Genomic DNA, 25,466 nt, shown 5'->3' with positions numbered 1-25,466 from the left:
ACAAGGGATATATATACATATATATATATACATATATTCACACTGCTGATGCTGCTATTGTAGTTTCTGCTGGTTGCCAGCAGAGGTCAATAAAGGTCACAGAGGAAATCATCACTATGATGACATTCTTTAAATCATGAAGAGTCTTTTAGTTATCACAGGTTTATGTCTCCCTGTACAATGTGGACACTTGGTGAATCATACACTCTTTCTGTCCCCCCTCATTTCTTTCTTCACTTTCTCCTTTCTGTACATCTTTCCTTTTCTGCCTTTTCATTCTCCTCTTGACCCCATCTTCCCTTCTTTTTCCCCACTTTTTTCTTTCTTTTTCTTCCCATTCTTTGTCCTCTGTTCTCTTCTTTCCCCCCTCTTTTTCCCCCCCTTCATCCCCTTTCCCTCTTCTTCCCTTTTGTGATTTATGTGACATAGCTGCTGTAACAATAATTTCCCTTGGGATCAATAAAGTATTCTATCCGTCTTATCCTTTTTAAAGTACTTGTTAACACGCCTATACTATAGTCCTATAAATCAGTGATTCCCAAAGACTGGTTCGGGACCCACAGGTGGGTCGCAGGAGATTTTATTAGGGTCGCCTAATAAATTTACAGATATTTCTTCCATAGTCTTTTCTTTAACATTTATATATTCAGTACACATTTGAGCCACATGAGGGAGCCTGAATGTTCATATTGTTCTGATAATTGTAGCCTACTTATAATATTGAATCTAATATGAAAGGCTAGCGTACAATCTGTTTGTTTTACTGATGCAGAGGAAAAACTACAGCCTGTTAACTCCACTTAAATGCATTTAAGTATTTAACATGTATATAGAACATTCAGATAAAGCCTATTGTGAACGATGGTTTGTCATTTGTAAAAAGCGGGTCTCCAGATAAAAAAGGTTTGGGAAACACTGATATTAATCAGACTCCTGCCTCAGACTTTGTTTAGCAATAAGTATCTGCTCTTTGCAAACATGCTTTTCAGCATAAATTGTACTTCCCATTTGACTAAATGTACATTGCAAATGCAGGGATAATTGTTGTACTCATCGCCGGTTTCACTTCCACCAGCATGGACAGTTAGATACACACCGAGTGAACCAGCACACTTTGTTTCAAAGGTTTCTGGGAAGTCTGGTCAGTGTGTTTCTCTTTGGTGACGTGTGCCATGCAACATTCAAGATGGGATGTTTTAGAGAAGTGCTGGCTCAGATGCTTCCTCTCCGCTCCAGTGATTCAGGCTGCTCTATCAGTCGGTTATGACTTGTGTTTCAGTGGAAACTGGGCCACACTCTTTGCAGTTTAGGATTGAGGTTAAGTAGCTAACGAGTATGTCCACTTACACACACATGTATGGCCATTGTGTTGTGCCCTGACCTTCACATGCAGCTGTACAATAGAGCACTGTTCTAACATTATTATTCAAACACTAGTCCCAGAGTTCCTTTCAAACTGAATTCAGTCGCCTTTATTATGAAAACAAGAGAACATTGTATTTTATATATGCAATTCTGTACTGAGATTACACAGCAGTTTGCAAACAGACCCTATGTAACTGGCAGTAGATATGCCAAATGAATGTAGAATAAATAATTCAAACAGGTTTTCTACACATCTCACCAAGAATCGAAGACAGGTCCTCCCATTTCATACAGTCTGGTAGTACAATATTTATTTTTCAGTTCAAGTGTTACATGTTGAGCAACAAACTTACAGTTGTCTTCAGCCACAAATGTAATGCAGAGATAAAGAGTCAAGACTAGGCCAATGACGTATTGAACACTACAGAACTGGCAAATCGGTCGGATATATATATATATATGTATATATATATATATATAGAGAGTATATATATATATATATATATATATATAGCTGTACATATATGGTTGCACTAGACTTTAGATGCTAGACAGTGAGACACTGCTGTGCAGAGGTTGGTGAGAAAAATAAAAAACGCCTTCAAATGGGGGACAGACTGACAGACACATGCTGATACAAACAGCAAAAATAATCACTGAAGGAAAAAAGAGAAACAACAGAAAAAGAAAAAAGGTCCATACAGACAGAAACTGCTTCATTTACCAACCCCGCTGTAGGAATGCAGAGAGACACATTCTCATTCAAACACACACACACACAGACACACACTGTTCTCACGAACCTGCATTCAGAGGGCCAAATAAAAGAGTAGTCTCTGAGAGGTCTGAGATCGGGGGGGTGATGGGGGAGTTGGGGCCGGGTCGAATGATCACCTATCTGTAGAATTAGTCATCAATAACAGGACAGTATGACAAGAGGGATGCTTTATTTGTTTTTGGTAGTGCGGCTATACTATGTACAGTACAAATACAGGCAACTTCATCTTGTTCTCACACGGACATGTGAACCATGTCTTCCCTGTCCTGTCTACTTGTGGCGGGGCTTTGCTGGGACAGAGTGGAGTTTGAGGGGGGGATGGCGGCCAGGCTGACAGGCCTGCAGAGTAAGAGGGCAAGGGGAGGAGAGAAGGGGGGTAAAGTGGAAGTGGTTTTATCTCTCAGCAGCATCCTCCTGATGAAGGCTTGACAGTAGTGCCGGGGGTCAGCTTCACGTTGGGCTTCTCCCCTCCTCCGGCTGTGGCCCCGGGACCCATCCTCTTCTTGATTTCAGCAGCCATGGTCATGAAGGCCTGCTCCACATTGGTGGCGTTCTTGGCGCTGGTTTCCAAAAAGGGGATGCCCAGAGAGTCTGCAAACTCCTGGACACGATGGGAGGAGAACAGAGCGACGGGAGTTTAGGCATCTTTTTTTTTTTTTTGCACAATATAGGACAAAGCGAAGCTAAATGTAAACCCTGTTGGATAATGGTGGAGTAGCGTTTGGATAAACTCAGTGTTGTGTGTGTGTGTGTGTGTGTGTGTGTGTGTGTGTGGGAGAGAGGAACAGAGAGGCGGTATGTCTGAAGCTCAGGACAGGCAGGTGTGCTGGTGTCAGGTTAGCAGTAAACCGTGAATGTGTCATATGAGCTAGTTTGTTTAGCAGCAGCTGAGATTATAGCCCTGAAGGTAGCTACAACTTCTCCCCTGTGTTTCCTTACCAAAGTCTAGAGGCTGTTTGTTTAAATAATGTCTCTCCATACACTAAAACATCCCACTGATAGAATGAAATAACTGAAGCCAGAAGTGTTCAGAAGTGCACCATTAGCCACGAGCCGCCAGTTTTTAGCTGTTGCCATTTTGAGAGCCGTGCGGAGGCAATAGAAATGCTCCCAATCTCGCATTTAGCACCTTTAACATACTCATTAATTACAAACACTTTCAAGTATTTGCTTAAGAGGGAGGTTTTGAGGGTAGCCCCTTTTAGGCTGACTTAAGTAAGATAACTTTTAATAATCTCCTACATGTCATACTAATGCAATGACACTGACTCCCTTACCAGCAGAAAGGATACAGTACAGAAAATAATACAGAACAAAACCTGTTTGAAGCATGAAAACGTATATATACACAACAGCTTGTGTGTAAAGTGAGTAAATAGCCAGGTGCCTTACCTTCGCTGTTGTGTAATCCACCACCTTCTTTGTCGTAAGGTCACACTTGTTCCCAACCAATAGCTTGTTGACATTTTCACTGGCATAGCGGTCGATCTCCTGTAGCCACTGTTTGACATTGTTGAAGGACTCCTGAGACGGGGAACAGTTAAACATTAGCACTGAGCTAACTCTGCTAACTCAGCAGCTTTTAGAGAGCCAAATTGAATACTTTCTATGCAACATTTTGGCACTTTTTTGACGGGAAGACAGTTTGAAACATTGCAAGAATGCAAGAACACGATAAAAGACAGCATGATATTGCCGCTTATGAACTTTGAGAACACAGAAGCTATGGATTCATTCAAAGGAGTTTGGGCAAACTTCCAACATGTTATGAAGACAGTGGGGCCTACTCTCACATATCTCTAAATGAAAATACAGAGTGTGGCTGCAGCATGGACTCACATCTGCTACATCTGTTACATACTATATATTACAATGTATGTCTCCCCTCAAGTCAGGATATGGTGAAGTTAACTGAAGCAAGTGTTCTTTTTTTTGCTTACTAATGGACTAATGTGGGTAGACCACATATTGTAGTAGTCAACTCCACCCAGACATTCCTACATTGAATTTCCAAATTGTTAGCCCTGGGAAATGGTAACTGCATGTAATTTTAGGAATGTCACGAGAACCGGTACTTTACCAAGCCGATGACAATTCTGAAAACGTGACGGTACTCGTTCTTTTCTACAGTACCGCAGGCACCGTCAGGGATCAAGACTAACGGCGTTGCGTTGTCCCAGGGACAATAGAAAATGTGTTTTGGACGCAGTAATTTATCAAACACTGTGGTGTCTACAGAGCAAAGCCTATCAGGGTCTAGACACTTCACTCCTTTATACCTAAATACTATCAAATTACATCATGCTTTACAGGTCTTGACAACATATTTACAATACATCATTTGCTTTCATTCTTGTGAAACATGGAGTCGAGAGCCCAGCCTTTAAAACAGATGTATTCCTGGCCAAATATAGACCCGACATCACGTCACAATATCTCTAGTGCAGCAACAACAGACCTTGATAGCACACAATATTTCAGCGAACTAAAACATCAACAGTAAACACCCCTATTTCATGTCTGCCTCTGACTCAAATAGTTCTTTTATGAAACTTTGAATTAGACAAGCATTCCATAAAATCACAGTGAGAAATCCTTTGAGGAAGAAGATTCATTTCCTCTCATCACAGACCAGAGAGAAATTATTTGAGTAAAGTGCACACTAGCTTCTTTCTCAAATGGAAAAAAAGTGCTCTTTTACACTCATTAATACCGCACTACGTCTGCATGTACATACAGCATCATACCCACAATGCCCAGCTTTGACTGAAAGCAACTACTATACCTCTGGGGGTGTTAATATATCTAACAGTGTCATCTAACCGGGTCCACAGCAAAATGAGGAATGGTTCATCTATCTGCATTTCAGTTCATTAGAGACCAAGATTCTGTCTCGCCAATATGGTAGGTGGATGAACAATTTAACAAAATCTCATCTCCTGGTGTATTAATGAATAGTTCTAATAGGTATAAGATGGCGTGGTGTTACACTGACCTGGTCTGTGACATCGTACACTACAATGATACCATGAGCACCTCTGTAGTAGCTGGATGTGATTGTACGAAACCTCTCCTGACCCGCCGTGTCCCACTGTCAAAGGAAAAAGATGAATACAGTTGATGACTTTGAAAGTTGACAAAAACAAAAGCAACACACTTTCAGCTTTTTTCATCAATATTAAATATTGGAGTCTATAAGCCTCCATTAAACTTCTCCACTGAAAGCCATGATAACAAATTAATGTAGCATTCATAGTTGTAGTTTTTGTAGTCATTGTTCACTCTTTACATGCTTATTCCCATTTATTGAAAAAAAAGAAGGAAGAAGAAAAGGCTTTTAGTCAACAAATCTCATGCTCTGAGCCAAACCTACAATACCTGTATCTACTAACAAGTATTGTATGTGTATTAAAGTCGGTTAAATCTTCTTCCTCTGTTTTATAGAGCTCCATTGTTGTTCAAAAACTATTAAAAATACATCAATGAGCAACACTTCCCACCAAATGTGGATTAATCCGCTGCTGAAAATGGTCTCAAACAAATACATTATTTCCTCTTGTTTGAGTAACGTTAGTTTCAAACTACAGTGACCAGCTGCTTTAGGAATTTTACTGAGCTCCTTTTAAAAACGAAACTATATATTGGCAAAATCGTTTTCAAAGATTTACAATTTCAAGAGGAACCAATGGGCTTGGAGCTGAGAGCCACAGACGGGGTAGAGAAGTTAGAAAGTATTGAGAGACAGACCAACACATGGTTGGTTTGCGTCTTTGTATGGGATATGTTGACAATAAGAAAAACATTGAACAATACAAGAACTATACTTAAGTGTTTCTAGTTACACATACTGTATGTTCAAAGAATGAAAACACTTAACTCCTGTTCTGAAAAACTGACTTTCTGAGCAGGCACGGCGCCAGAATTTAAATTTAGGATGGGCCAAAGTAATTTTGGCTTGGCCTTTTACTTACAGACGTTAATACTGTTTGCCTTACTTTGACGGTTTCCAACTGGCAGTCTCGCTAAAACAGAAATGACTGATATAGCGTGTCTGGTTGATTATGTCACTTTTAAAATATTTTTTTTCTAAAACATTTTCATTGCAGAGATAGCTCACTATTTACCCGCGACAGTTTGTATTTATTACAAGCGTCACACGTGGGTATATTGCTCAAAACATGCAAAAATGAGACATAGTATCCAATCCGTTATGTTTATTTTTTGCTGTGGATTGTGTAGAACAATACATCCCTTCATTTAAACCATAGACATTGTAATTCTGTTTAAGGAAATACCATCTTGTTTGGATGATCTGGCTGGATTATTATTATTTGTTTAGGTTGATTGCACGGAGAGAGAGAGATCGACTGCTGGGTGAGCTAAATTGACTTTCAATATGAGAGAGAGCAGTAAGCTTGTCTCAACAAAAACGGTCTATGCTTTCAAGGCAACACAGAGACTATAAAGTCAGGCAGGAATTTCAATTTACGTCTTGTCTACATTGTTTTCTAGGTTCTTCCTGTGGCAGTAGTTTAAAATTTTAAGAATTAAAAATGAAAGTTAAGAAAATATGTTCTCCAAGTAATTTAGGATGGGCCAGTTGTACAAGTGTGCAGATCCAGGCCCATTAGGCCCACCCACAAATATGCAACTAATACCACTAATTCGTGAGGGAAATGTCTTTATTCTTTTATTTGACTGATATATTTGACTTCAGGACATCTCTGACTACATACATGTTGAAAATCAAACATTTTTATGTGTCAATTTACATATTTTCCAAAGTAAAAGTCCCTAGAAGTGTATGATTCAACTTTTTCTCACAGCCTAATGTTAAAAAAGTTAACAGAAATCGCAATAAATCATAATATCGAATCGCAATTCTTGTAGAATTGCAATACATATGGAATCGGCACCCAAGTATCGGATCGGGAGATAGGTGAATCATCCCAGTCCTACACAACGGTGTGCCTGTTTCTGAGTGAGCCATGGTTACTGGAGGACAATGATAATGAAAGTGAAGCAGTATACTTACAATCTGAAGTTTAATGGTCTTTCCATCTAGTTCTATGGTTCGTATTTTGAAGTCCACACCAATAGTGCTAATGTAACTTTCTGTGTATGTGTCATCCTGCAAAGAGAAACAGTTCGTTAGTTGGCTCACACATCCTGTTCACTTCCTGCTTCACTATATACACACAATCAGTACCAACAGTCACTACCAGCAGTAGTGGGAAGTACCCAAGGTGTTGGTTCAGTGAAAGTTTCAATACAAACTGGAGCATGTTGCACAGGGAATGAATGAGTTACAGGCAAGTTAACTGCTTGAGTTTGCACATGTAGGCCTCATATCCTGTTTAGTATAACTTACTTTCTTTTTGAGTTAATAAGAAACCCAGTTAAGATAGCTATGATATATTGTTGTCCAACTCAAGACAGCTTTCAACAGTCTGCATGAAATCACTGTAAGACTGAATCTAAGGGGAAAATGGAGTTAATGTAAAGATAGTGTATGTGCTATTTTGGGGAAACTTACTGCAAATCGGAGAAGAAGGCAAGACTTTCCAACACCAGAGTCACCAATCAGGAGCAGCTTGAATAAATAGTCACTGTGAGGGAAAGGAAAAAATCATTAGTTAGAGGATATTCAGAAGTTGTTAACCAAATGAGTGAGTGACAAAATTACCGAGGGCTCCAGACTACCTTTTTCCATCTTAACTGTATTACTGATAAATGCCTTGCTAATAGACAATTTACAGTAATAACAACTGTGTGCTGTTTTATTTTAATGGAAGAGTCACACAATGAAGTAGTGCTTTAAGAGAAAAAATCATTTAAAACAGTTCTTTTTAAAACATAGACACGGATTGGACTGTGGTGATGTGCATCTTGCTCCCTGTGTGCTCTCGCTAAATCATAATTGTTACTTTTTGAGCATGCAATAAATGCAATTAGCGTCACCGCGAACCCGTGCCCTGGTGGCGGTGTGGGCGGGACACGCACACATTATGGGTCATCGGGCCATTATGGTTTTATTAATGTGAAAACGGGACAGTTTTTTCTGAGACAAAACAAACGCTGATGTGCCATTTTACACAATGCCTCACAATTATTCCCAAAGGACAATTTAGAGCCTACGACTGTCCCGAGATACCTGTAGCTTTCTACACAGTCACCAACACCCAGATATGTTTGGCTCCAAGAAAGACTCTCATCCAATGACTGGGTCATGGCTGAACTCATTGTCGTGGAGCAGACTCACAATGACTGAATCATCTGCAAATTTCATCCTGTTCTCATGCTTAATTGGCATGTTTGCGTGCATTTAACTAAATAGATGGCTGCCATAGTAAGGGCATGGGAACACATGGCTTATAGTAGGGCTGCACAATTAATCGAATATTAATCGCGATCACAAGTTTGGCTTCCCACAATTTAATGAACACGATCGCCTGCAATACTGATGTTTAAAATTCTGCTCATAGAAAAACGCTGCAGCATATTAAATCAAGCGCTTCCTAAACTAACAGCCAGCCAGCCGGCCGGTGATCGAGAAGATTTGGCTTCACTTTTGGGTATAGATATTATCTATACAACCAATGTGTTTATGATTAAATTAAGAGCATAAAATTGTTTATCTAGCCTTTAAAATGTAGCTAACAAAGGGGTAGGGTGAATACTCCTGTATTTTTCATATTGTAATATATATAGCAGAAAAAAAAGTCAGTTTTTTGCAACATCGTGCAGCCCTAATTTGTACATTAGCAGGAATGTAGCACAGCATGGAAGTGAGTGGAAGTTTTAATGTGAAATAAAAATATGTTGAAGCTAAAATCTGTGAATAATCATGATAAATAATCATGATATCAATATTGATCAAAATAATCGTGATTATCATTTTGTATTTTGGCCATAATCGTGCAGCCCTATCTTGTAGTATATTATTGTTCTTCTTAGAAAGAAAATTGGAATTGGCAGGTCAGATTTTTTAAAGATCAGAAATCGGCCAAGAAAATTGCAATCGGTGCATCTCTACTGCCCTTTCATAGCTGTTTCAGTTAGAGACAAATATGCTCATCAGCATTTGTGTCATTACATCATTTGGCAAAATGGCTGAAACATCCGAGTTTTACAAGGAAAGGAAACATTCAGGACAATGAACCCTGCTGAGCTCAGGCACATTTTCAGAAGGAAGTGAAGGAAGCCGCCTGATCATGTGATTGGACATATGAAGCCAGCTGAAAGGACCAGGGAAACCAGAGTAGACATCCCCCTCCAAAAAAAAAGTCCCTGCTCCTAAGGTGGTACTTTCCAATAACCCAGACAAACAGTATAAGGGTGGAATTAGCAGTACTGAACGCTACGCTTGTGTACAGTATTTACTTAGAGAGCAAGAAATCAATTGTTTCTGCATATTTTTCCCATAATGTTACTGCCATTTAGATGGAAATTATGGAGCTGATTTCCTTCAAAAAGGGGTTGAGAGTCTGCAAAAGAACCGGGAAAAAAACTCCTCAAACTTAGTTTGCCTATTGTTTCAGATTTGGTTACTCCCAACAACTAAAACCTTCCAACAATGATCTAAACATCAGGCGCACAAAGGTGAATCTACCAAGCTCAGACCAACGGCTGCTATATAATGCGTTGCCAGTCTAATATACTTAATCTTCAATGTTTTTAAGATTAAGAGTGAAGGTATTTTCAGTTCTTAAAATGATGTAGTCCACTGTGGGATGTGTCGGACAGATGCTCAGTTTTCATTCTCAAAGAGCATTGTTGAGGTATTATCCAGCCCTGTGACCCACCTTAACACTGTCATGCAACAAGGCGGGTCCAGATAGCCCGCAACCATCATACAAGTCTAAACTACATCCTGCATCATTTACAAATACACCCATATCAAATTAAGCAATCTAATGATAATCCTTCACTTCCCCAAAACACACACAGCATCATTTGCTGCATCTGACACACGTCAAGTGTATTTTCTCATTTTATATACCTCTTATGATTATTTATTCTTTCTCCATTTATCTGTGCTATTGCTGTCTTTGTGCTGCAGTTACAACCAACTTTATCTTTAGGGATCAATAAAGGTTTATCTCATCTTGTTCATCTTATCTTATTGTAGTAAAAGTTGCAAGTGGCACTTGGCAGTGAACCTTCTGATATTACACCACCAGCATCAGTAGAGGAAGCGCAATAATGTACAACGTAATTCTCACATTAGTCTGAGTATTATCCTGCCTCCCAGGACTGTCTCAGTTCCTCTCCATTGTAATAAAGTTCAGTCAATCCTTCTTCATGAAGTGACTGTGGACAATGCAAGGCTGACCTCTCACTGCTCATCAGAACTCTTACAACGATACCAAGTTGACCAAAAACGAGAGTTTAAAAAATCTGGGGTCCAAACTAGGTAGTCAACTTTGCTACCTTGCTCAATATAAAGGCCCTGACACACCAAGCCAACGGTCAGTCATTGGACAGTTTGAGCTCGTCAGTGAGCATCTGTCGGCCTAGTTTTATCAGTGTGTCCCTCACTGTCGGCTCTAGTCTGCCCGTGTTGGAGGTTTTCCGGCCAATTCAGCATGTTGAATTGGCGGCGGCGCCCGTCGGTGAGAGAAATCCCTCTGATTGGCGGTTCAGCTTAAACAAATCAGTGCATGAGAAGAGAAACGGAGGTGAGGCAAGCAAGCCAAAGAGTAAAGTCGAGAAGGAAAACACAGAAGGCTCTTCTCATTTTCATCTTCATCTTCATCTAATCATTCAATACACAGATATTTTCACAACAACATGGCCATCTGGAATGAAGTGGTTCAATTTTGTCGGTTAATAAATTAATTGATTTAATGGACAAATCTGTAAAACTGAGTTTCTCAATAGAGAATCACCCAAAAGCACCATTTTAAATCTTGTGTTTACCAGAGATGTGTTCATAAGTTTCTTGGAAATAAGTCATTCAGTAGGGGTGCACCGATCTGACTTTTTCAGTCCCGATACCGATAGCGATACTTAGGCTTTAGGTATCGGCTGATACCGAGTACCGATCTGATACCAGTGTTTAATTAATAAGCTGTATGACTCACTGTGTGGAAGTGACTGGGATCATTCGTATATGGTTAAGGCAACATCAGGCTTGACTTAAACATTGCTTTCTTAACTTTATAAAACAAAATGTAACAAATAAATACATAGATAATAAAGATGTACACCAGCAACTTGGTAAAAAATCTTAAAATTAACAGGAATTACTTAATTCAAGTATAATCATAGCATTGAATTGAATAGATCGACCCCAATGTCACTGATACCCGATCCAGCTATTTGAGTCAGTTTATTACAGTATATTAGTATGTACTTGTTTGATATATTGTATTGCTATTGTTGTTACTATATATATCTTGTTCTGGTTGTTTGTCATCATTATTATGTAGTCATATTATTTCTGTATATTCATCTTGTTCCGATAAATCCAGTGGGTTTTTTGCTTCTTCCTGCAATGTATATTATTTATTGTTTTTGTTATGTTTGTGTAGTCTTAATTTGTGCAAAATAAATAAACATATATGTATATATATATATATAGGATCTGGTATCGGTGCATACTTGTCATTTAGCATGAATTATGCTTTAAAAAAACAACTAATCAACTAAAGAAATCTTAGACAACTAAGACCAAAACGATCGATTAGACAACTAATCGACTACGAGGTACTACTTTTAACCATAATGTGGGCTAAAAATGCCTCCTTTCCATTTTGATAGTGACTCTCATTGAGTAAGAAGATATTGGACCTTGCCTTGGTGTATCTAGTCTGTACTAAGAAGGTGAATCATTAATACAAAATCAAGCAGTCCTCAGAGGGGGAATGGGGGATTGAATATCACTATTTTGACGAGATAAAAAAAAGGACAATACAGTTTTTAGATTTAAGAGTAGTACTATGTGTAACATCTACAATCCACCCATGTCAACATTTATGAATGCAAAACCAGAAGGCAGCTGAAATTGCTCAACGCTGCTGTGTCGAAATAGAGGGCTTGTCCTATAGCATGTGACCTACACATGACTGAGAGGCTGTTTCAGCACTAAAGACCATATGACTGAAAACTGAGTCATGCTCCAACCACCAGGTAAAGAGTAAGAAACACCATACCTGAACGTAAACAACACACGACTGTTTGCTAATAGTAGTAAAGGAAATAAGTAGTGACACACACAGACTGATGTGTGTATGAATTCAATCAGCTAATTCTAGCTATGTGAAGTCTCTGATAAATAGTGTAACGTTAATCTATCAAATTGTATATCATAAGAATATATAAGATAAATTATTTGTTGATTTAATTTATTATTACTCGTATTTTTGTATTATTATTGTTTGTTTTTTGTTACTATATTCTTTCTTTTTATCATTATTATTATTTATTTTCTGAATTTTATTTCAATTTTGAATGTTGAAGTTGTTTTCTCTAGTGTACTTAATGAGTTTGTCTATAAGCTCAACTACTTAAAAAATGGTTTATAAAACTATTATTAAAAAAAAGGGAAAAAAATAAAGTATAAAAATAATCTATCAAATTGAGAAAATGCTCACATTACAGGCAGTCACAAATACAACAAGACACCTTTGTTGTGTAACATTAAACCAGTCACTAAAGCTACTAGTTAGCCCAACAGCTGGCTAACATGTTAATTAATTATTATATATATATATATATATATATATATATATATATATATATATATATATATATATATATATATATATATATAAATAATAATAATTTATAATAATATAATATATATATGACATATTATAATTAATATTATAATAATTTTATAATATATTATTATATTATATTAATATATATATATATATAAATATATTAATATTATATATATATATTAATTATATATATATAGCTAACATGGCTAACTTGATAATTAGCACTTTGTTGTTTTGTTACACATATTTATCGATTGATAAATGTTGTTTAACACCAACACAACACTGTTCACAGCATCCCAGACCAGCACAGATGTTGACATTGAAGCTAAATGTCAGCAGATGTTAGCAGCTATAACTTTAAGTTATCTGTCAATGCTAACTTGTTAGCACAGAGCTAACATAAGCTAGCTTGCTAAAATGTTGACATTCATGAGTCTGATACTTACTATTCGGGATTCATTGTTGACTCGTTGTTTAGTGTATAGTCTCGTCAAACCGTCTCCTTTGTTACTGCAGATGAACCGCGGTGTTTATAGCTGTAGTCGTAGTTAAACTGGAGCTGTGTCTGCTAGCTAGCTCTGCTCCTGAAGCGCGACCGGCTGCTTGTTTCTCGGTAAAAGACCCAAAATGGCGTCCGACTCCAACCAGGAAACAGCTCACTAACATCAGCCAGCTGTTAGTCAGGAATAAACACTAAATAACCTGTTTTTACGGGTTGTATTGTTAAATTAGACTATTGGTATACAAGCCGTAAAGCTAGAGTGAGTAAACAGGGTAGATTATGGTAGATAACTAGCTCTATAGCTCTCTCTCTGTCTCTCTGAGTGTGTCTGTCTGTTACCGCAACAGAGAGCTGTCAGGTCCTGGGAGAGATTACGTCATTTAGTGAAACGTGGCAAAGAGGAGTCAGACCAGTAATAAACTACATGTTATACGCCTACACTACTTCCGGTCAAATATTTCAAAATAAACTAAATTATATGGCTTAAAAAGAATACCATCCTTTTAAATATACTGATTTTAAAACATATTTGACTACCATTGAAAACTTAAAAAATTCTAAACTATTATATTATTTAAACGTTTCAAATTTACTCCAATTGTTTACCGAATTGTTTTTCTTTTATTCATTTTTTCTTTTCCTTACATTTTATTTGTTTTTATAATTTGTATCTTATTTTTATATAGTGAAATACATTAACTGATTTTTTTTGTACTGAAAAATCTGAACATGTTTATTTAACTACTGTATTGAACTTTCTAAATAAAGTATTTAAAAACTTCAAGATAAACCTCATTTCAAAATAAACTAAATTATATGGCTTAAAGAATACCATCCTTTTAAATATACTGATTTTAAAACATATTTGACTACAATTGAAAACTTAAAAAAATCTAAACTATTATATTATTTAGACGTTTCAAATTTACTCCAATTGTTTACCGACACCGATTTTTTTTTTCTTTTATTCATTTTTTCTTTTCCTTACATTTTATTTGTTTTTATAATTTGTATCTTATTTTTATATAGCGAAATACATTAACTGATTTTTTTTGTACTGAAAAATCTGAACATGTTTATTTAACTACTGTATTGAACTTTCTAAATAAAGTATTTAAAAACTTCAAGATAAACCTCATTTCAAAATAAACTAAATTATATGGCTTAAAAGAATACTATCCTTTTATACTTTTAAATATATAGATACTGATTTTATTTGACTACGATTGAAAACTTAAAACTAAAAAATTCAAAACTATTATATTATTTAGATGTTTCAAATTTACTCCAATTGTTTAACAGACCCCGATTTTTTTTCCTTTTTTGTTTTATTCCTGTTTTCTTTCCTTACATTTTATTTGTTGTATAATTTATTTAATTTTTTTTATCTTATTTTTATATAGTGAAATATATTTAGTGATTTTTTTGTAATGAAAAATCTGAACATGTTTATGTAACTACTGTAATGAACTTTCTAAATAAAGTATTTAAAAAAACTTCAAGATAAAACAGACAAGACACAAGTATTATTTCCTGTTACATCTCAGTTAAATGTGACGAGCTTGACACATCAGCCCTCAGTAGGTTAGTTCACCCGCAGTTCCACTGTACACTTTGGTTCCCTGTTGATTACATCCCAGATTGTCATTTTCAGTCCCCAAAAGTATTTACAAGTGAAAATAAAATACCACATTCAATGTGATCAATACTATAAATCGCAAATGAACTCCCATTAATCCAGGAACTTCTGCCCTGAGTTCATGTACGTGTACATGAGTCATGCATGGTTGTGTCATGGTTTTAGGAAGTAGGTGTGATTAGGACATACCTGTACACCGTACACAGTGAGGTTACAAATAACATGAGTCATTTGATAAAAACTGTCCTGCATTTTTTCCACAATGACACATGGAATCAGTGTGTAACTTATTTAAATTCAGGTTTCAGTAGGAATTAATTGGATTTTTAGGCCTTATAGTAGATTACATAGTATAGGTTTGACCAAAAAAGTCTGTAGCTGTCTGAGAGTCTTCATCAAGTTCACAATAAACATTTATTTTTCGGTTTAAAAATGCTGGCATACAGTTGTTTTTTTAAACAGACATTATGAGTGACAGAAAGGGTGATCATATCAATACAATGGTGACAGTAATTATGAGTAGAAAAAAAGCATGATAGAACATTTGTAATGCATTATTATTCAATGTGATCAGTTCAGTTTAGACACTAAACGGTTTCCTTCAGAAGATGTCCATACATCTTGTTATACCATACATATCCAACTGATACACATGATGCTAATATGTTAAAAAAAAGAAACATAAATGAGATCCTTGTATTATAAAAATAGGAACTGTGTAGTTGAAAGTAAGACAACAACAAAATAGGTGAAATAAATCCTATCACAGACGTGTCACAAAGTGGACCCATGGACCCCCACAGGGCCAGGGTCCTCCTCTCTGCTCGGCTGGACTGGACCGGGGCGGGTGAGGCTGTCCATGGCAGACAGGATGGAGGAGAAAAAGTGTTCAGTGTGGGTCTCCAGAGCTCCACTCTGCCTCTCAATCAACAGCAGGGTGTCTCTTAAAACTGGAAACGCAGAGAGAGAGAGAGAATGCAATAGTGAGAAAATGATGGGATGATGTTTTTTTGTTCATAATATGTTAACATGTTACACACTGACATGGAGACATGGTGTTGATGCAGCGGAGGAGAAGCTGTCCGGTGTGCAGAACGCAGGAGGTCAGGGGCTGATGGCTGCTCACTTCTCTCTGAAAACTCTGACAACAAGAGCGTCACAACAAACGGTCAGCAAAACAGGATTATTCAACTTATCAAATGAGGTCCGGTTTGCTGAGGAAACACTTTTCTTTTCCTCTGTAATGAACATGACACACACTAGGGCTGCACTATTAATAGAATATTAATCGCGATCACGATTTTAGCTTTCCACAATTAAGATCGACTGGGATCTTGAGGTTTAAAATGCTCTGCTCATAGGAAACTCTCATGATGTAATCTTGTAAAATGCAGTTTTTGGCGAGAAACTTTAATAAATCCAGTTGTTTGAAGGAGATGTTTTCACAGAGATATTATAATAGATAATAGAGAGGGAATTATGACCTGTTTAACTTTCTAACACTAGATCTAAGCAGCTTATAATATATAATTATATATTATAAAAAATAATGTTAACTACTAATGCCAATTTGTTTTAATCAAAGCAAATATTTTAATAAAAATTCAGCAAACCCACAGGTTAAATCGCGCTCACAAATGTGTGTATTCTGGAGTGTAACAGGGCCTTGAAGCTCACCTGATACTCAGCCAGAGATGACTTCACGCTGTCTAAGTCCAGAGTGGGCGCAGCCAGCAGCTCCATCTTCTCTGACACTGAATATAGCTGCTGGATGAGCTGCTCCAGGTGTGAACAGAAGACCTGAAACATTAACGGCTGCTTTTACTATTTGATGGTCATGTCACAATGAAAATAAAACCCTGCAGATTTTACATTTTTACTGTATTTGTTACCATAGTGTAATCTCTTATATGGAAGGTTAGATTGCGTCTCTACCTCGATGTGTTGCATCAGGGAGTCACTTCGCTCCTGGTCGTCCTGGCTGCTCCTCTGGCTGCCAGGCAGGGTGAGGCCACACAGCTGCTCGATCAAAACCTCCACCTCCCTGAGACTGGATGGACTCGGTCCACCTCCTGCAGGCTCCACCCAGGATCCAGAACTCCTCCTCGCTGCCTCAGAGTCCCTGTGATCAGCTGCTGATGGACAGGAGATGGGTGTTTGGAAATTTTTGAAATGTAATTTTTCAGCACTGTAACCACCACAAACTAAATAACATTCACCTCAATTGTGTTGGAGAGGAGGCAGAATTGATCTCACAAACCTGGACAAATAAAATCTAAACTATCTGCATGGAGAGATGTCAATAGAGAGCAAAGGAGCACATTTAATTATCTGTTCTACAGTATGTTGATGTGGCGAGGCCAGAACCTTACTATTTACTATTAATATTCCTTATTACATATATTAATTTATAATTTTTGTTATTTATTTCCAGATTCAATTACACCTGTTCATTACACATGTTATGCTGGAACTGGAATAACAGTCATTTCTTCTAACATACCCGTCTGAGCAGATCTCCTCTCCTCTCTGTCCGTCTCATCTTTTCCTTCATCTGTGTCTTGATTGCCGCGTTCCAAGTCTTTGACTTTAGCCTCCTCCTCCTCCTCGTCCTCGTCTTCAGCCTCCTGTTTCTCAGGCAGGGTGATGGAGGAGAGGATGGAAGTGGTGCCTGGCTCCAGAGACTCACAGCTGGCTGTGACAGGCCGACTCAGCTGGGCCGTCACCTCCCGCACCTGCACACAAGGACAATATACTTTACGTCTTTAGCTGAGGGAACGCAGAAACTACTGAAAAACACTGATCCACTGTCTGTTCCTCCACCGTCGTGTTTGACTTTGCATGAGGTGTGATAATATGATCCAAATTTGCAGCCATTGACACCCTAATTGTGTTACAGAATTGTCTTCCTCTGTTTAATAGAAACAAGGAGGCATGTTTATGGCCATCTATGTTACTGTATTCTGAACAGGATATGTATCTTTATCAATGTCACAAGGAGGAATTCAAAAACAAGCCAGAGCAGACAGCAACATTCGCCTTCAATTATCTGTCCATTCAGTAAAGAGCTGTGTGTGGCTGCATCCCAAGACGCCTCCATTTTCCTGCAGCCCTTATAGACAATAAGTCACACAATGGTGAGATTTGTGCCTGAGTCCTCTATCAGTTTTGATTTTCCACCTCCGATGAACAGCCGCTACTCAGCCTAAGGGCCCTATTTTAACCATTAAAAGCTATTGTAGCAAATAATTATTAAATAATGTTTATAATAAAGTAATTTTCGATAAATTTTTAAGTAAATATTTGGGGTAATTTGGCAGTAATTCCAGAGAAATTTCAAATAGGTTACTTCCTAATTATCACCTAATTACCATGAAATTTGCGGACCTGTAAAATTAAGTGTTACCAAATATTTTCTATTTCTATGATCTGGCCATAACAAAAACAAACTAAAACTACTGTAAAACTATGACTGAGATATAAAAACTAAACTAGCAAATGCACTCAGAAAACTAACTAAAACTAAACTAAAATGAAAATGAAATAAAAACAAATTGAAAATTCAAAACTATTATAACCTTGGTCCACTGCACTGACCTTTCTGGACAGCAGCTTCAGCTCCTCCAGCTGCTCTGGAAGAGGCCGGAACTCCTCGTCCACCTCCAGACACACACACCTGGACTGTGGGAGAAGTCTGGTGGAGCAGGTGAAAGCAGTGGAGGTGGAGGCGGACGGAGCATGGTGCTGATGACGGCGACCATCAGATTTGTAACGATTCATTCCACCTTCGTTCCTACTGCAGACTAAACTGTCCGAGGACAAACCCAGAGGGTCTGTTGGGGAGAGCAAGGTCCCGGATGGCGGACCATCTGAGTATCTGGTGAACCCCTGCAGGTCAGGTGACCTATGACCCACACTAAGAGAAAAGTCCAACCCTGACAGGCTGGTAGAGCTACAAAGGTGGTCCAGTTCAATCCCTGAATCCTGCATGTTGGGGTCCGTTCGAAGAAGGGAGTCTCCCTGGAGCTTGGAGCGGTCCCCCTCACAGACCACCTGTCCTGGTCTCAGAGGGTAGGTGTAGTCCAGCAGGGCCTGGTACTCCCTGTTTGGGTCCCAGCCTGCAGAGTGCCTGTTTGGAGATGGAGGCAAAGCTTTGGGGATGGCACAGGCCCAGTAGTTTGCCTGATAGGGAGACACTGGATGTCCTTTTGACTGTCCTCCAGAAGAGCATAGTTTGGTCTCCTCCTCCCTCCCCCCCAGCCTGAGCTGGGTCTGGTCTGGCCTGGAGTGCCCTGAGCGAGGGGTGTATGTAGGATACAGGACAGTGGAGGTCAGTTGCGGCCTAAGAGGAGGGTTTAATCTCTGGACCTCCAGGAAGGAGCTCGAGAGGCTCCGCCGAGCTGATCTGCCGCCAGGGAAAGGTGATCCAAAAGTGGGTTCTTCATGGCACAGCCTAGCGCTGAGCTCCGAGACACCCAGGGGTGAGCCGGGGTCTGTTCTAGAGGCGGAGGGAGGTGAGATGTCACTGTGAGAGAGGCTGAAGCTCTCTGGGGTCAGCTCCTCTCTTGGTCTGGTCGAGAAATTCATGTCAGTGCGTTGCTGGTTTTCTTCTCTTCGGCTAACACTCAAGTGTTTCTCCTACAAGACAGGAAACAGACAGAGTTAGAAAATGATACTAGAACATTGTTGGCTTCATCTGTCTGTTAAAGCAAGGGCTGTTTTTGGCAGTTGTGAAATTCATATGTGGTAGCTGTATGTACAAGACTGAAAGTAGAATATTTAGGGAGTCTGATTAGTAACACATATTTGGGCGACCGTGAATAAAAAGTTGAAATATTAAAAAAAAAAACGTTGCTAAAACTTGAAATCTGATCATCAACATTTTCTTTCTTGAAATATCAATATTATATTCATATTTTCTCACAGTATCATGACATGTTTTTGCAAAATTATGACTATTTTATTGTAAAATTATGACTTTTTTTCTTGAAATTACAACTTTTTTCTTCATTTCATTGATTTTCTTTTATAATATTCCTTCTTAGATGGTGAAGCTGGCCACACACGATCAGCTGTAAAATCACTCTGCGCTGGCTGTGCCATTGTTTTACTATGGGGAGAGTGGTGCTTTTTTAAATGAAATATTTTTGGGGTGAAGAAAGGAAGTTAGACACACTTCAACCATTTCACAAGGAAGAGTAAGCCTGTCTGGTGCTCACAGAATAGGGCAATCTTGTAACAGGAGAAACTTCCAGAGACCAGGTCCAAAGCACACTGGAGCACACAGATCAGATAAGACAATCAACTTTATTAGAAGACTAACGTTTCGACGCCAACTGCGTCTTCATCAGCGTCGATGGTGTCCAAATGTTAGTCTTCTTATAAAGTTCTAACTGCATCTTCATCAGAGTCGATGAATGGAAATAGTCTGTAGTTACTAGAATTAAAAACATGCAGTTTAATTTCCTCTAGAAAAAAATAACCCGAATCAGTAAATCCACTGAGACTCTCACCTTCTCTGTGTGCTTCTGTGGATGTGTCTTCTTTAAGATAGATGTATGTTGTTCCTCAGAGAACAGAGGCTTTCTCATTACATACTGTCTGTCTGTCAGATACCTGGAGGTGGGAGCCATAGTAACACTTTTGTGTGGCCCTCCTCTGTCTCTGTCTCTCTCTGTCTTGCCTCGTTCGTTGTCTTTAGTAGTCGGACTCGGGCATCTCCTGCTGTGTTTAAACTCTGGGAGATGCATCTTCCACCTCTGGCTGCATCCCTTGGCTTCCATCGGACATGTGGGAAGGTCCTGTCAACTACAGGAATATAACAATTTAGTAACTTTCAGAAGAAAGGTTCAAATGTGTTGGTCATTGAAACTTTGTTTGATTCTTTTGGTTTCATTCCTGCACCTTGAAGGAACTGCAGGCTTGTGGCAGAGTTTTTCGTCCAGCGTCTTCTCACCAACAAACATCATGTTGCTGAGTGGAGGCACACGGGAGCACTGTAATGACACAGAGACGATTTTAGCTTTAAATCAATAATGCAATCCTTGTAAACGTTTGTTCCAGATAAAAAGAGAGTGGCACACACACACACTTCCAGTTGCTTAGTGAGAGGAATGCCTCTACCTGTTGCTGTGGGATCACTAAACAGCAGGCCTGACAGTCGGGTCCAGGCAGTGAAATGATATGCTCGCTGCTCCTCACCTGACTGATCTCATTAAGACTGCATGCTCAGACCTGCCTGAGCTCACCGGACCAACGGGGAAGAATAATGTCTGTCCACAGCAGCACTGAAGTCAGAGCCGTGGACACATCACGTCGAGAACTCATAGACCATTGTTCATACTATTAATGTTTAGTAGAAAAGGTGCTGGCTCAGCTGCATTTTGTGCTGATAAATATGAAAAAGTCAGACAAAATATGCGATAACATTGAATTTCGCGATAACAATATTACGTGTAATAAATATAATAAAGTTTAAGTTTAAAGAAACAGATCCGTTTAGTGTCTACCTTTCTGCTGCTTTCGGTGTACTGCTAAAATACAACAAATTGCTTGTTGAATTAAAAAAATGACAGGAAATTATTTCCAACAATCTTATATTGAACAAATTGAACATTGAACTGAAGTTTTTGAGACAAAATTCTGAGAATTTGTGTACTTCGTTTAGACAAGACAGAGATGTCCGTAATTTATTTTAATAAAGACTGATTGCTCCACAAGTGACAAAATACAGTTTTCTAGATAAACTTATGAAATGTACCACCCTACGTCTACCATGACCTCAACATTTTGTCATTTATTTTCATGAACATTGGAGTTTTATTTTGCGAGAATTTGCAGTAGCGGTGTACAATACTGTTTTACGCTAAAAACGTGTTGATGCACTTGTGGGCTCAATTTTTGCAGTGTACAGCAGCAAAGGGGATAGTGCAAAAAAACAAGATGCATCAGCTAACACAGTAAAAAAGAGCTAAACAAAGTGTAACAAAATATGAAACATTTAAATAGAAGGAATTATAAACATAGGAGCAGTATATACAGTATTGACAATAAAACAGACTATTAACAAAATTGCACAAGTGGAAAATGATATTGCAAAGTGAGAATGAACTGAAATTCCACCTGAAAATATTGCACAGTATGAATTACACCTGAGTAGTAATAATGATGATGATATTGCACAGGCATTATACAGTATAGTGCAGTTATTGTCAGTATTTGGTGTGTTGGTGTGGTCAGACTGAAAACTGTGTGGGTCAATCACCAGTAAAAACTCAGTGTGTATCAAGTTAACAGTCACACAGTCCATTCATAGTGCCCCTAATGGCAGTCTGTTCAATTAATTCATGTTTGAGTTGCCCCTCAGACTAAATATATACAGTATATGTCAAACACAGAGTGGCTCTGTGGAGGTTACCATGGCAACAAGCATGGTCAAGCAGCCACATCCTACACATGTGACCTACTCAAAGAGAGGAGTTGTCCACAGAGATGGCCATGTACAGCTGTCACAAGACTATTGTATATAGTAGGTTTAGGTTATATGTATAGGTATATAGGTAGAGGTTCTTCCTTGGATAATTCAACACCTTTCCACAAAGTTTCATAACAAAAGGGAGCCTACAGAGAGCTCCAAGGTTCATGGGTGATTTCACTTGAGCCAAACTCCATTCAAAAATCTTGCAATTTAAGATGTTCTTGCTTTATAAACACACACACATAACCAATATAAACCAACTTTGGTACTTTCACAATTCTTCTGGCTCTTCTCCTTAATTCGGCATCCTTTTGATCCACAAGCTGAGTTTCATTTCCCTTAAAATCTCTAATTTAAAGTGTTGATGACACTTTTTCACATCTCATTATCAAAAACCTTATCAAAAACCCACACAGTCTGAATAACAAACTGCTCAAGCAGCATTTATAATCATGTGTCGCTGTGAAAACTGTATAAAATGCCAGTAACTTACCGTATTTAGCCCCGTTATTTCAGCTAGGAGCGGCCAGTCGTCTTTGTTACTGCTTCCTTCCTCCTCCGTCCTGCTGCCTTCAGGTGCTTCTCCTCACATCCGGACTTTCCTGTGTCCTGGTCGAAGTCAATTAGGTAGCATTTCTTCACAGTCTTTTCGTAACACTGCTAAATAGCAAGCGGTATGTGTGGGATGTAACTAAATCTTAAGGATACAAAAGTAATGAGTCAACAATAACAAAAAAAGAAGCGCGCCAGTTGTATTACTTTTATTGCTTTGTGCGGTTTAAAACAATCATAATTTCCATATTGATGACGGTATTTGAAGGCAACTTGGCAGATGTGGCTCTATGCTGCCCTCTAGATAGATAGATAGATAGATAGATAGATAGATAGATAGATAGATAGATAGATAGATAGATGGATAGATAGATAGATAGATAGATAGATAGATAGATAGATAGATGGATAGATAGATAGATAGATAGATAGATAGATAGATAGATGGATAGATGGATAGATGGATAGATAGATAGTAACTCTATTGATCCCGAGGGAAATTTAAGTTTCCAGCATCACACTTCCATAGTGCAAAACATGTTAGTAAAAAGGCAGTAAAAAAGTTAGTAGTGCAAAGTACAAAGTTCAAAAATATACCAGATATAAAAATACAAGGAGATGAAGAAAACTGTTAAAACTGAAAATAGTGCAGGATAACATCTGTGATACACGACTATTAAAAAAAGTGATTATAGTGCAGAAGAGACTGTTACAGACCGTCCTCCTTTGTCCCTAGCAGGTGGCCCTAGCAGACAAAATAAGAGTATTTACATCACAGCTTTTTGCAATTGCTAAAACACATTTTCTGAAACTACTAGGACCCTTTGGTCAAAACTCTAGACACAAAAAAATAACAAAAACATATATACAAAATATCTTACATATATTGCAAAAGCAAACTCCATTCAAAACTATATAAACTCTTCTAAATTTTGTATTTTCTGTATCACAGTTTTGCACACAAACACCAATAAATAGCTCTTTATTTACTACTTTAACCTGAATAATATATATTTGTATTTAAGCATTAGTAGTCCCTGAGGCTACCTTTATGTTGATGCTAGGAGATGTTGATCTGTGTATTTAAAATCACGAGTGTTTGCTGCCCTCTAGTGGTGACTTACACTTCCGGTAAATTATTTCAAAATAAAACTTTCAACATGCAAAGAGATGTAGTTACTCGTCGTCACTCAGGAGATCAGTGTGTAGCGATGAAAATTATTGACCATAAGCAATAATAACATGACAAATACACGATATTTAGTGTGATTATTTCATGTTATACATAGTATGTTTTAGGGATTATGTGGTACACATAAAGGAAAGGTTGTATTAGTATTAGGAGTATTAGGAAAAAATAAATAAATCTGAGATTGCGAGAATATGCAACTCATTCAATATAACAGTATCTAACAGCCACATCTAGCTACTCCCCTTAAAAAAAAGTAGTATACTTCAAGTTCATTTTATGAAGTATAAAGTTCAAGTATATACTGTAGGCTATATTTCCCAAGTATACTCGTCTTATTATTATATTATTGCTATTATTATTATATTATTATCGTGAACAGATAATAGAAATTTCTTGATGAATTGTAGTAGATTCATATCATAACATCCTTTTTCAAACTCTCACGCATTTTAATCTATCAAAAAGTAACCACAACTACAAGCCAAGTATTCTTTTCTGTAAGCCTATAAGGCAAGAATACTAAATTACACTTTAAGTACACCTCGATAAAAAGATTAAGTACAAATAGGCCTATAAGCCAAATATACTTAGACTTTTCTTTATAATTATCAGTATGAGCCAAGTATTTATTTGTTTATTTAAAAAGGATCCCCATTAGCTGATACCAATGGCACCAGTTAGTCTTCCTGGGGTCAGAAATCAAGTACATTACATTTATCACATACATACTATATACAATATCATATTTGTGTTACACTAATAACATTCAAATTTTCCAAACATATATAAATTTCACAGTCGTACACGTCTTCCACAACCATTTAGCCTCAAGGCCCGATCATCAGAGAAAAGGAACAACAGAAAAACCATACATGACCAACACTGGTATACTTAAGTATACTATTGTTAAGCATATCTCTGATAAGTACATAAAAAGTAAACTGAAAGTATATACTCTCTCATTTTAAGTTTAAAAGAAGTATACTAATAGCACACTTGAATATTTTTTTTTTTTTGGGTAAGGGTCTACAAAGGCCAAACCAGTGTTTTTGCATGTTGCACTGACCCACCTATTCTGTGCTTCCTTCACAATTCTATTGAAGTGAAAAATAGTCATTAGTGCTTCACTGCATTTTGTTTTTATTTAAAAGAATGTTACCGTGGTTACTGCACATCCAGTCACATGTCATACAATTCTAAGCTGAACTGAATTTAGAACTGTATGACA

At 37.8% G+C, this 25,466-nt stretch overlaps 2 protein-coding genes across 3 annotated transcripts; both read right to left on the bottom strand.

Moving 5' to 3' along the window:
- Nucleotides 1-1,445: 1,445 nt before the first annotated feature.
- LOC119495516 (ras-related protein ORAB-1-like) lies at nt 1,446-13,758 on the bottom strand. The gene is made up of 6 exons (XM_037782075.1): nt 13,323-13,758; nt 7,680-7,752; nt 7,179-7,274; nt 5,139-5,234; nt 3,536-3,667; nt 1,446-2,744 (listed from the first exon to the last, which is right to left on the bottom strand). The coding sequence occupies exons 1-6, from the start codon at nt 13,334-13,336 to the stop codon at nt 2,544-2,546; spliced, it is 612 nt and encodes a 203-aa protein (XP_037638003.1). The 5' UTR covers nt 13,337-13,758; the 3' UTR covers nt 1,446-2,543.
- Nucleotides 13,759-15,412: 1,654 nt separating this feature from the next.
- On the bottom strand, nt 15,413-23,145 carry cep68 (centrosomal protein 68). Of its 2 annotated transcripts, none has more exons than XM_037782061.1 (9): nt 22,988-23,145; nt 20,922-21,013; nt 20,531-20,825; nt 18,615-19,655; nt 17,521-17,752; nt 16,953-17,152; nt 16,695-16,817; nt 16,062-16,158; nt 15,413-15,967 (listed from the first exon to the last, which is right to left on the bottom strand). In XM_037782061.1, the coding sequence occupies exons 3-9, from the start codon at nt 20,798-20,800 to the stop codon at nt 15,792-15,794; spliced, it is 2,139 nt and encodes a 712-aa protein (XP_037637989.1). In that variant the 5' UTR covers nt 20,801-20,825; nt 20,922-21,013; nt 22,988-23,145; the 3' UTR covers nt 15,413-15,791. The 2 variants fall into 2 exon arrangements, with proteins under 2 accessions (XP_037637989.1, XP_037637990.1); XM_037782062.1 differs by having other exon boundaries at nt 16,953-17,149.
- Nucleotides 23,146-25,466: the final 2,321 nt, after the last annotated feature.

Source organism: Sebastes umbrosus, chromosome 10, assembly GCF_015220745.1.
Source record: "Sebastes umbrosus isolate fSebUmb1 chromosome 10, fSebUmb1.pri, whole genome shotgun sequence".
NCBI lineage: Eukaryota > Metazoa > Chordata > Actinopteri > Perciformes > Sebastidae > Sebastes > Sebastes umbrosus.
This window is presented reverse-complemented; position numbering and strand designations above follow the sequence as displayed.

Bases quoted from the DNA above. Each gene is read 5' to 3' on its own strand.
- cep68 (XM_037782061.1), bottom strand. From the start codon at position 20,800: ATGGAAGCCAAGGGATGCAGCCAGAGGTGGAAGATGCATCTCCCAGAG. The intron at 16,818-16,952 runs GTAGAGACGCAA...TTAATGTTTCAG, and splicing joins CCCTGATGCAACACATCGAG to GTCTTCTGTTCACACCTGGA. The intron at 16,159-16,694 runs GTGAGCTTCAAG...TCTTGTTGTCAG, and splicing joins CATCTCTGGCTGAGTATCAG to AGTTTTCAGAGAGAAGTGAG.
- LOC119495516 (XM_037782075.1), bottom strand. The intron at 7,275-7,679 runs GTAAGTTTCCCC...TTCTCTTTGCAG, and splicing joins GCCTTCTTCTCCGATTTGCA to GATGACACATACACAGAAAG. The intron at 5,235-7,178 runs GTAAGTATACTG...TTCCTTTGACAG, and splicing joins AGACCATTAAACTTCAGATT to TGGGACACGGCGGGTCAGGA.